This window comes from Rana temporaria, chromosome 1 (assembly GCF_905171775.1).
Source record: "Rana temporaria chromosome 1, aRanTem1.1, whole genome shotgun sequence".
In the NCBI taxonomy this organism is placed as follows: domain Eukaryota; kingdom Metazoa; phylum Chordata; class Amphibia; order Anura; family Ranidae; genus Rana; species Rana temporaria.
The window spans coordinates 483545534-483557552 of NC_053489.1; the positions used below are offsets into that span (position 1 = coordinate 483545534).

The window sequence follows — 12019 nt, forward strand, 5'->3', positions numbered from 1 at the left end:
CCCCCCCACATTCACACACCATTCACACTGAAGCCTGCACTACTCCCCTTGTGCAGGGAAATAAATAAAAAAGACTCCTAACCTGAGTATCAAACAAATAAATAAGACTCATAACCTGAGTGCACAAAAAATAAATAAAAAAATCAACGTCCCTTGGTGGGCTCTTTCTTGTCCCTAAGGTTTTGGGCCGCTGTTGCCTGGTGCGAGCCGGGGCTGGGGGGGCTGGTGGAGCTGGGGGGGCTGGTGGAGCTGGGGGGGCTGGTGGTGGAACCTCCCCCAGTCTCTCCATAGCTGCCTGCCTGCCCTCCATTGCCACGGCTAGCCGGTGGAGGTAGCTATTCGTGGCAGCCTGCATCCGCAGCCGGCGGGTGATATTGCTGCGCTGCTGGCGCCTTGTCAGCCTCCCCTCCTCTCTGACAGCACCTGCCAGGCTCCGGACCTCAGTAATCAGCTCGGATGTGGTGTCCTGCAGGTCACCCATACAGGACAAAAGGGCTGCCCCGTTACCCACAACATTCTGCAGGCTCTCGTTTAGGAGCCGACTGTCCACAGCCTGCGCTGCATAACGGCCTCCTTCAATGCCACAGTGCAGGCAGCATGGCTCTCGGCAGAGGATGCCAGGCTACCTGCCACCCGGGTCAGATCCCCCGCAAGAGTCCCAATGTGGCGGGTCTGCCTGCTTTGGTCCCTTGCAAGACTTAACTCCAGCAGGGACTCCCCTCGTTTTTTTAATGACTTCCTCTGGGCAGGAGCGGCTTGAGGCCGGGTGGAAGGGCTGGCCCTGGAGGGGCTGGTGTCCCGTGAGGGGCTGGCCCTGGAGGGGCTGGGGTCCCGTGAGGGGCTGGCCCTGGAGGGGCTGGGGTCCCGTGAGGGGCTGGCCCTGGAGGGGCTGGGGTCCCATGAGGGGCTGGCCCTGGAGGGGCTGGGGTCCCGTGAGGGGGAATCCCTGATAGCGATAGCAAGCCCTGAGGGGGTAAGTCTAATGAGGGGAGAGGTTTGGGAGGGGCCAGCAATGGGGGTCTCCAACAATAAATAAACAGTCTCCTCCTCTAACATGACCTGCTCCTCCTCCACTTCCTCCATCACAGATGTAGGGGCAGTCTCCACCCTGGATGTGGTGGGTCGGTCTGCAGCCGATGATGGCCCAGCTCCATCCTGCACATCTGTGGAGGACACAAAACATTCAGATGTTGGTGGTCCCACACACTTGACACTTGTTCTCCCTCCCCCACACACACACATGCAACACACCCGAAAGAAGATGAAACACACTTACCTCTCCTCTAGGGCTGATCCCCAGAATCAAAGCCCTCCAGGCCCTCCACCAGCTCCCTAGCCAGGAACCTGGCCACAACAAGGTCCTCCGCTGTCAGGGTGATCTTTTTGGCTGGTCCTCCTCCAGTTCCACTGGCATGTTTTCTTTTTGCCACCAATTTCTCTTTGACTAAGCGACGCAAGTCATTAATTTTCTTCCAGATATGCTTGGGCTCCCTGTCCGCCACCCCCAAAGCATTCACCTGTGCTGTGATCTCCGCAAAAATTCTCACTTTGTCAGCCTTGCCAGTGTAGGCACTCTGTGGCCCATAGAGGCGGTCCCCATGTTGGGAGAGGCCCTCAATAATCACAGCCCTCTCCTCAGGGCTGAAGTTGGTCATTCGCCCACCTGATTCCTCATCAGCCATAACTGACCAACACACTGCAAACGACCTAGCTTTGAAAAAAAAAGCTTCAGTACATTTGCACCTGTAGGGCGGAAGTCTGGGCTGATTTATGGACTGGGCATTGGTAGTGGGCCGGCGGAGCTCAGGGCTCACGCCGGGGCGCAGTTCTGAGCATGTGCAGATTGGGGCATTTACCCCTGGATGTCACGGAGCATGTGTGGTCTAAAATGCACCCCGGCGTGACCCCTGCGCCACCGTCGGCACTTCATTAGCATAGGTTGACTCCCATTTGGCCTTACCCCGCCTTACGCCGTCTAAAATCCGCCCCGCTGGGGCATCGTAGACAAAAAATGTTTCTTGAATCACCTAACTGCCGCTCCGCGCTGGACCGGTGTAGTCTAAAAATGATGCACCACGCCGGTGCAAATCTGCACCATTGTACATGAATCTGGCCCACTGTGTCTCTCTCTATCTCTCTCTCTCTAACTGACTGACTGTCTGATCTATAACAACGCCGGAACACACTACACGCGGCCGCCTTGTAGGCGGCCTTATATAGTGTGGGGCGTGTACTAAACCCCCTGAGCCATAATTAGCCAAAGCCACCCTGGCTTTGGCCAATTATTGTTCTCCGTTTTTTGCGCGCTGTGATTGGCCAAGCATGCAGGGTCATAGTGCATGCTTGACCAATCATCAGCGTGCAATGCCGCAGTGAATTATGGGCCGTTGCGCGTCACTCGAATTTGGCGCGAACGACCCATTTTGTTCGAAATTCGTAGAACGTACGAACATTCGTTTAAATCGAACACAAAGCTCATCCCTCGTCTACAACAAGAGCTTTGCAAGTCTACAGCATGAAAATTCAGCCACAATGCCCCCTGTGGTGGGAGGATTATTGCACAACATAACTGAACCAGAACTTAGCGGTAGACTTGCAGAATGTTTGCAAAGAAAGTTGATCTGGAGTAATGTATGTAATGCTACTTTGCTATAAACCTGTGAAGCCAGGCAAGTCTAACGATAGATTAGCAAGTCATTTTCAAACTTGCAGCACAATTGCTTGCCATTTGGAAGGTCTATCTGCTTGATTACTGTGGCCCATGCCACTCGAGATGACTTCCCAGAAAGTATATTTTTCTCCATTCAAAAGGAGAACGAACACAGGGGTGGGCTGTACATTGACTGATCACCCTCATACCCAATCACAAACTATCGCAGTGATCATGCGATCAAGAGCTGGTCCTCCTGGCTAAGGTGACCAGATTTTTAAAATGAAATCAGGGGACATATTTTTTTTTTACTAGTAATAACGGCAATCAGTGACTCTCTGCCCGCCACTGCCCCCCTCACAGCCTGTCAAGTCTCACTCTCCGGGCCCCAGCTACTACTGGGTGGGGAGCGGAGGAAGATCAATCCGCCAGGGAAGGCAAGGAGATAAACAGGCAGGTGGCTGGCCGAGACGTGAGCCAAGGCAGAAGAACATGCGAGCGGAGATGAATTGGCATGCACCCGAAACTGAAGAAATATTCACTCCATTCTGACCAGCACATGATCATCAGAAAGGGGCACAGATAATGGAAAAAATACACATCCTTTAAGCTACTAGGCGCGGCGGAGCGGGGGTGTGTAATTCCGATTTATTTTTTAATTCTGCACTGACTGTCTTTGAAATTGCCCCAGCCCCTGTTCAAATCCAATCCGGGGAAAAAACTGGGGACAGACTTTGTCTGGGGACAGTGTCCTCAATCCGGGGACTGTCCCCTGAAACCGGGGATGTCTGGTCACCCTACTCCTGGCCCCAGATAATTAGCATAGGACCAGAGGCTGTCAGTGACAGCTCAGTCTCCACATTGGAACTTCTCTGCGCACTCTCTGTACAAACACATGTACATACATATGCGGGCCCACGTAAGAAGACCCACCTCTGTGAGGCCGCTTGTACATACTGTAGGACATATATGCGTACACACTGTGGGAAGGTGTAAATAGTAAGGATTTCTGTTAGACATAGTACTTCTAGAACCAAGAGGAAAGGAACCTGTTAGTGCTCACAAAGTAAACTAACAAAAGCTAAATTCACCTCAACCCATAAGCAAAGATATATGTAGCTGTCTCCTTATCTGGAAAGTTATGTGAAGCAGTTCATACTGCATTCCTTTATGATCTAAATCGAGTCACTGTGGCAGCTCTGGGTGTGTCAGGTGGACAACAAATGAGCCTGTCACATGATTTGAGTGAGGTGTTAGAAAAGAGGAAAGCATAGTTTCACACTGATGATTTCTTTTTTCTCTCCTGCGTTCTGAACTTAGGAAACTAGGACGATCCTATCTGGACACAAAAGCCTGGTTGCCACCATCATCAACCGATCAGACTTCCATTTCCAGCACAATATATGGGTGAAGAACTGCCAGGCAGTGGAGGGAAGGACACTGTATTAAACAGTTGGCACAACAGAGGGTAAGCATCATGTGATATGTCATGTTAGAAAATAATTAAGTTTACATTCGAGACTCGAGTGTCGCAATGTTTGCTCTCTTGAGAGCCAAAATTCTACATCACCAGACATAGTGACTTCAATGGAATTTCTTTAAAATGTATATTCAAATTTGTAAATGAAAACTTGACTAGGAGTACTGCATTTGTTTACAGTAGGGTTTCAGAAACCTTTGTTGTTCGGCTGAATAATTAGACTAAGGAAAGCGTGATTGCAGGTTTTAGCAGTAGGAAAGGGAAGTTATGATTCCTTTCTCACTGACTAGTTTGTTTAGAGAGCTCAAATAAAAATGCATGCTACTGTTTTATGAGGGTGATGTAAAAAATGATTAACTGACTTGTATTCACAGAAAGCCAGGGGTAGTTAGGTCAATTTTTTTTGTGACCAGATAGTCTCCAAATTCCTCAAAAGTCCAGAGTCTACAATAAAAACTGTACTATTCACCAAGAGTAACAAATACATGTTTTAAACCATGTGTATGTTTCTAAATTCTCCAAAAATGTGTGTAAAAAAAATAATGATGCCAGAGCCTTCCATTCCTTTATTTCAGTGGCGGCTGGTGGTATTTTGTTTGGGGGGTGGCAAACAGTACACAGGCCGAATACCCACCCCCTGGTCAGGTCACCTGCACACCCGGTCGGTCGCTCATTCGGCCGCAGCAATTACCCTGGGCGACCGACTTCCCTGAGTCTCCTCTCCTCGTGTCTCCTCCTCCCGGCGGCCAGCATAGCTTCTCCTCGTGCTTCCCTCTGGGCGACTGATGGGCAGCTGACTAGCTTCCCCTTTGTCTTCTCGTGTCTCCTCCCGGCTGCCAGCATAGCTTCTCCTCGCGTTTTCTCCCTCCTCCTCCCAGTGTCCAGCATATCTTCTCTTTGGGCTTCTCTCTGGGCGATGGATGGGCAGTCAGCTAGCTTCCCCTGTGTCTCCTTGTGTCTCCTCCCTCCACCTCCTCCTCCCGGTGGCCAGCATAGCTTCTCCTTTTGGCAAACCAGGAAACGGGTCCCAGGCCAGCTTTCTGATTGGCTGGGATGAGAATTAGTGTGACACTAGCGAATATTCATGCGCTAGTGTCACACAACTGGGTGGGCTTGGGGCGCAGTGCTCTGCGCCCCAAGCCCACCCTAATTTGCAGGCTATTAGAGCCTCTAGCTCTAATCCTGTGCTTAAAAAAAAACACCCCCCCCCCATTGGAATCCATGTGTCCGGTGCCCTGCATGTAGATTAGAGGCCGGATGCATGGATAGGAGGTATTGGCGCTCGGGCGTCCCTTATGGATGGGCCGCCACTGCTTTATTGTATGCAAATAATTATAGATGCATTGGGGAATTACATCCCGTTTTACATCTATCTATCTATCTATCTATCTATCTATCTATCTATCTATCTATCTATCTATCTATCTATCTATCTATCTATCTACAGTATATATACATACATACACACACATACAAACACACACATCCAATGAATCTAGACCCCTATTCCTGGGTATGTGATTGGAAAACAAGCAAAGAAAAGCAGTCCCATTCTGTGGCCACATTATACATATGCTAATGTCTGTATAATTGCTGATCTTGTATGCTAACTCTTTACATAAGCTGTCAGCTGCAGCTTCGCTGTGGACGCGGGTTCTTCTTTACAGGGCTAGATAGGTTAGTATAATGCCCCGTACATACGACCGGATTTTCGGTCGGAAAACAGTTGGATGGTTTTTCCGACGGAATTCCACTCAAGTTTGTCTTGCATACACATGGTCACACTAAATTCTCTAAACTTAGGAACGCGGGGGACGTACAACACAAAGACGAGGCGAGAAAAAGAAGTTCAATGCTTCCGAGCATGCGTCGAATTGTTTCCGAGCATGCATGTTTTTTTTCCCGTCAGAATTCCATACAGACGAACGTTTTTTCCGCTAGGATTTTTTTCCGTCGGAAAAATAGAGAACTGCTCTCTATCTTTTTCCGGCAGTTTCCCTGTTGAAAAAAGTCAGATGGAGCATACACACGGTCGGGATTCCTGACCAAAAGCTCTCATCAGACTTTTTCCAACGGGAAAACCGATCGTGTGTACGGGGCATTAGATCGTGGATGTCTGTAGATGTAGATGTTTTAGTGTTAAGGTGGACTTACACTTTATTGCAGCCCTCAAATTTTCCACTCGCCTACTCACATTTTGCGAGTGTAAAATGAGGGCTGGCGAGGAGCTGAGCTGCCTGGGAGTGGGGGGGCAGGCTCCACCAGCGGGCGGGGATGATCGGGAGCTGAGTGACTGGAGATAGAGAAGAGCCGCGGAATCACCGACCGGTAAAAAAGGCTGTAACAGCATTACAATGAAATTGTCTCTGCTCTGCTCTGATCTTACACAGCCCCACCTCCTCCTAACCCCACGCCTGTGATAGACAGAATACATCCCAGCATTGGACCCGCGTTCTGTCTATCACAGGTGCGGGGTTAAGGAGGCGGGGAAGTGTGAGATCAGTGAGCAGAGCGGAGACAATTTCAATGTAATGCCGTTACAGCTTTTTTTTACCACTCGGTGATTCCGTGGCTCTCCTCTAACTCCGGCCACCCCTTCCACTTCCTCCGTCCTGGCAAGGCTGCAATGGGGGAAATGCGAGACTGCAATGCGAGGCCGCAGTGGGGGGGGCAATGTGAGGCCGCAGTTGGGGGGCAATGCGAGGCCGCAGTGGGGGGGCAATGCGAGGCAGCATTGGAGGCCAATGCGAGGCCGCAATGGAGGCCAATGCGAGGCCGCAATGGAGGCCAATGCGAGGCCGCAATGGGGGGCCAATGCGAGGCCACAATGTGGGGCACGGTGAGGCCACAATGATAGGGCACGGTGAAACCACAATGATGGGCACAGGTCACGATGCATTGATAGTCACAGGTCACTCTGCATTGATGGGCACAGGTCACGCTGCATTGATGGGCACAGGTCACGCTGCATTGATGGGCACAGGTCAGGCTGTGCTGAGGGGAACTGATAAAGTTGTTGTTAATATTTATTTTTGTAACTTAATTTTGCATAAAACATTTAATTGTCATTTCATGAAATAATTTATGATGGCGTGAATAGGGACGGGATTGGGTAAGGGTTGGTGGCGAGTAACCCTTGAGACCTGGCTAGTAGCTCAGGACTTGAAATTTTGAGCCCTGCTTTATTGTATTATCTGTATTCCTTACTCAGCTGTATTCTGACCCTATATTTTTGATAACGGAGCATGTTGTCTTTAACTGGAGGTCCAGGGAAAACTTTTTTTTGTGCACCTGTAAATCAGTGGGTAAATCCAAATGCAAACAAAACATTTATTTATTTTAGTACATTTTCAGCACTTTTTTAAACTCTAGTAACTATAAAAAAAAATGGATACTTTTTGAAGACCCCCATGTATAACTATTTATTACTGATTGTATTCCTGTTGAGATGCTTTTTCCTTCACCATCTTTCTCAGAGAGTGCACAGAGAGGAGAAATCTCTCTAAAATATGGGGAAATCCCTTCAATTTGAGGGGTTGCTCTTTACCATCTGTAAAGAATTTTGGAATTTTCTCATTTACTCTCTTAGTGACAACAGTCCTGAGGCCAAACAGTGAAAGTGAATGCCCAACATGTCACAGGTAGCAATAAAACCTGAAATGTTCTACTCTTTCTATTCTTATTTTAATTAACATTAGAAAAAAAAAAGTTTTGTCTGGGGTTTCACTTGCAATCCCAATATACAGTATAATAAAAAATATTATTTTAACACACACTAAATTGAACACAATCACTATATTTAGACTAAATGTAAGAACTTTATGCATACATTCCAACTTTCTAAGATGGGAACAAGGCACACCTATTAGCAAAAGTATGTAGACATAGGACACACCCCCTACTACGCCCCATTGAAGGAGAATTATACAAAAAAAAATTATTAGTTAAACCCACAACTGCTTTTTTTTTACCACTGCTATTCTTTTATCCTTGCTTTTGAAATTGACAAATGCAGCAATTTAGAATTTGGATGAAAGGTTTAGCACCGTGAAACACTATTAGAAAGTTAAAAAGTGCATTTTTTATACAACTATGTAGATCAGACCATAATGAGGGACAAATGAAGGACAGTCCCTCGAAATCAGGGACAGTTGGCAGCTATGCTTTATATTTCTCTTGTGTAAGTTCATGCATTGGCACAATAAACACAAAAATCTACTGGAATCTTTTTCAAATAAGTTTAAGGATCTATTCACACTGCGACCTGAAAGTCACGTGACTTATGGTGCACCTTTGGCAGGCGACTTCCTGGCGACTTGAGACTGCATTTACACTTAGGCGTTTTGAATTGTGGGCAGATTTGCCATGATTCTTCCAGTGATTTCAAAGGACTAATGTGTGAATGACAAATCGCGGGACTCACATTTGAGACACCTAAAATCGCGGTGTGGGTCTGCCACGATTGTTGCGCTGCAATCGCGGCAACCTGCATCATGTGAAGCATGTCACCCAAAGTAGCTGAGCAATTTAAAAACTGCGCAACTCAGTAGCTCCTGAGCAACACAAAAGTGAGTCCCCCCATTTGTCATTCACACATCGGCGCTTTGAAATCATGGGCAGAATCACTGAAAATGTGCCCACGATTCAAAACACTGAAGTGTGACTGTAGTCTGAGTACTAGTTTAATGCGACTTGATACGACTTTAGAAGCAACTTTTGGGAAAGCCTGGGTAATCTTCCTGTAATGTTGGATCCAAATCACATCAATATAGACAAGGAATCCAACTTGAAGGCAACTTCTTTTAGGGTCTATGGGCACAAGTCAGATAGAAGTCGCCGTGAAGTAGTACAGGAACCTTTTCTAAAGTCAGAGCGACTTCAATAGTGCTAATTAAGACAGCTGTGTTTGACTAACATGAGATTTCACATGACACGTGACTTAAGCCCTGTACACACCGGTCAGAATCTCGTCAGGAAAAAAATATAATTTTTCCTGACGAGATTCTTGGCAAGAATCTCTTGCCGCCCGAGTGTACAGACACTCCTTTCAAAAGAACCGCGGTTCTTTTGGAAGGCAAGAACGCAGTGATGTCATCTCGTACGACGAGAATGCACTCGTCACATTCGATGCCGTCGCCGCCTTCTTGCTGCACCCTACCTATGCCTAGGAAGCTACCGCGCATGCGTCAAAGTCGTTTCGAGCATGCGCGGGTTTCCACGGCGACAGGTAAGTATACACACTCTCGGGTTTCTCAGCAGGAAAACACTGCAGAGAATCACGACGAGAAAATAGAGAACATGTTCTCTATTTTTCTCGTCGAGATTTTAGGCAGTTTTCTTGACGAGAAACCTGAAAGCCTCGTACACACGCTCCGTATACTCTTGCTGGCTCTTGCAGAGAAAACAGAGTGTGTGTACAAGGCTTCAGCGTCTCACAAGGTGGATCCCAAGTCGCGGCAGTGTGAACCGAGCCTAATGCCTTGACTTTCTTTGTGTTGTGATCATGCAATAAAACATCCGTTTGGACGCTATTTACGTCGTTCCATGGTGTGCTGGCAAATATTTCTACCCTAATGCCTTGTACACATGATTGGAATTTCCAATGAAAAAAGTCAGACGGAATTTTTTCATCGGATATTCCGAAATGTGTGGGCCCCATCCGTCTGGGTTTAGAAATAGAACATGTTTTATTTTTTTCCGATGGGAAGAAAATCCTATCCGAAATTCCGATCATCTGTGTGGCACTCCGACGGACAAAAAAACATGCATAATCAGAATCAAGTCGACGCATGCTCGGAATCATTGAACTTCATTTTTCTCGGTTCGTCATAGTGTTATACATCACCGCCTTTTGGACGATTGGAATTTGGTCTGACATTGTGTATGCAAGACAGCTTGAATGGAATTCCGACGGAAAATTCCATTGGATTTTATCCCATCGGAATTTCCGATCGTGTGTACAAGACATAAGACTTTGTTACCAGTCATACTATTGGCCCTGTCTCCCTTAGGCCCTGTACACACGATCAGTCCAAACTGATGAAAACTGATGAAAACTGATGAAAACGGACTGAAATTCAGTTAACCGATGAAGCTGACTGATGGTCTGATGTGCCTACACACCACCAGTTCAAAAACCGATCGAGTTCAACGCGGTGACGTAAAACACAACGACGTGCTGAGAAAAATGAAGTTCAATGCTTCCAAGCATGCGTCGACTTGATTCTGAGCATGCCGGGTTTGGAACCGATGCTTTTGCGTACTAACCATCGGTTTTGACCTATCGGTTACCAGTCCATCAGTTCAATTTTAAAGCAAGTTCTAAATTTCTGGACCGAAGGATAACGGACTGATGGGCCATACACACGGTCGGTTTGGACAGATGAAACTGAACTTCAGTCCGTTTTCATCAGTTTGGACTGATCGTGTGTACAGGGCCTTAGAGTTTGGTTACTACATGGTTTTTAATTGATATGTTTTGTATTTGGTATTGTTACCTTTACAATTATGCTTACATGAGATAAGTATACTACTTTACAAAAAAAAGTAAAGTGTAAATAGGTTACACTAGCCAGGTAAATGTCTCATTTAGACTTACAGGCAATGTGACAGCTGTCTGTCCTTGACCCGTCTCCTTATATAGATAAAGGGATAGATAAAGGGAAACCTGTTTGTTTGCAAGCAAAAGTAAAGCAAGCCAAATGCTGGCCTCGCAGTTTTGGTGCAGTTTGTTTTTACTATGAAATCACACATGGGGTTGTGAAAAAAGCAGAACTACTTAATGACTGCCAACCGCTCTTATACCTCCTTCTGAAAGTAGTATATCGTTAAATGCTTTTTAGACAGTGGTAAGCTTTGTCAGTTGCCTAAAAGAATAGGCAGTCTTAGTGCAGTTTTTTTGCCACAAAATCACCCTTGGGATTGAAAAAAATCTGAAAAAAATCTGATCCTGACACCCCCTTCTGAAAGTGGTATAACATTAAATGCTTTTTAGAGGGTGGTAAGCATTGCCACTTGCCTAAAAGAAGTGGCAGTTATAGTACAGTTTTTTGCCACAAAATCACCCCTGAGACTGAAAAAAAAATCAGATCCTGCCAACTGCCAACCGCTGCTATACTGCCTTACTGTATCATCTGTATCCCTTATTCAGCTGTATTCTGACCCTCTATTTGTGACAAATTTGCCGCGTCGTATCTTTAGTTTTAATCCTCAAACCAAGATATGACGGCTTTTGGCTTCGATCCGACAGGCGTACGGCTTCGTACGCCTTCGGATCGTAGGTGTAATACTTCGGCGCCCGCTGGGTGGAGTTTGGGTAGTTTTCCGTGTTGGGTATGCTAATTAGCATTTTCCATCGATCCAGGAAGGTACGCGCGGCCGTCGCATTCTCTTACGTCGTCGCTAGTCGGCTTTTCCCGGCATATAGTTAGAGCTGCTATTTTGTGGCCTATATTTAGACCTGCCATGTTAAAGTATGGCCGTCGTTCCCGCGTTAAATTTAGAATTTTTATTTTTTTTGCGTAAGTCGTCCGTGAATAGGAAAGGACGTAACTCACGTCGACGTTCAAAAAATGACGTCGGTGCGACGTCATTTTGCGCAAAGCACGGCGGGAAATTTCAAAACGGAGCATGCGCAGTACGTTCGGCGCGGGAACGCGCCTAATTGAAATGATCCACGCCCCCTACCCGGATCATTTGAATTAGGCGGGCTTGCGCCGGAGGGATTTACGTTACGCCGCCGCAACTTTACAGGCAAGTGCTTTGTGAATCAAGCACTTGCCCGTAAAACTTGCGGCGGTGTAACATAAATGCAATACGTTACGCCGCCGTAAATGTACCTGAATCTGGCCCATAGTTTTTTTTTTTCAAAATTGTCAGTCTTTTTTTGT

General features: G+C 46.9%; 1 protein-coding gene across 2 annotated transcripts in view; it reads left to right on the forward strand.

Annotated features, from left to right (window-relative positions):
- Positions 1-3859: 3859 nt before the first annotated feature.
- The window catches only part of LOC120918390 (NACHT, LRR and PYD domains-containing protein 3-like), a 90409-nt gene continuing 82249 nt past the window's right edge, over positions 3860-12019 (forward strand). The window contains exon 1 of one of the 2 annotated variants that reach the window (XR_005744370.1): positions 3860-4118. Coding sequence is in view for 1 of the 2 variants with exons in the window: in XM_040329938.1 (XP_040185872.1) it covers positions 4054-4118 (65 nt within the window). In the remaining variant the exon portion in view is untranslated. The remainder of the gene's footprint in view (positions 4119-12019) is intronic. The other variant, XM_040329938.1, reaches the window with a different exon arrangement.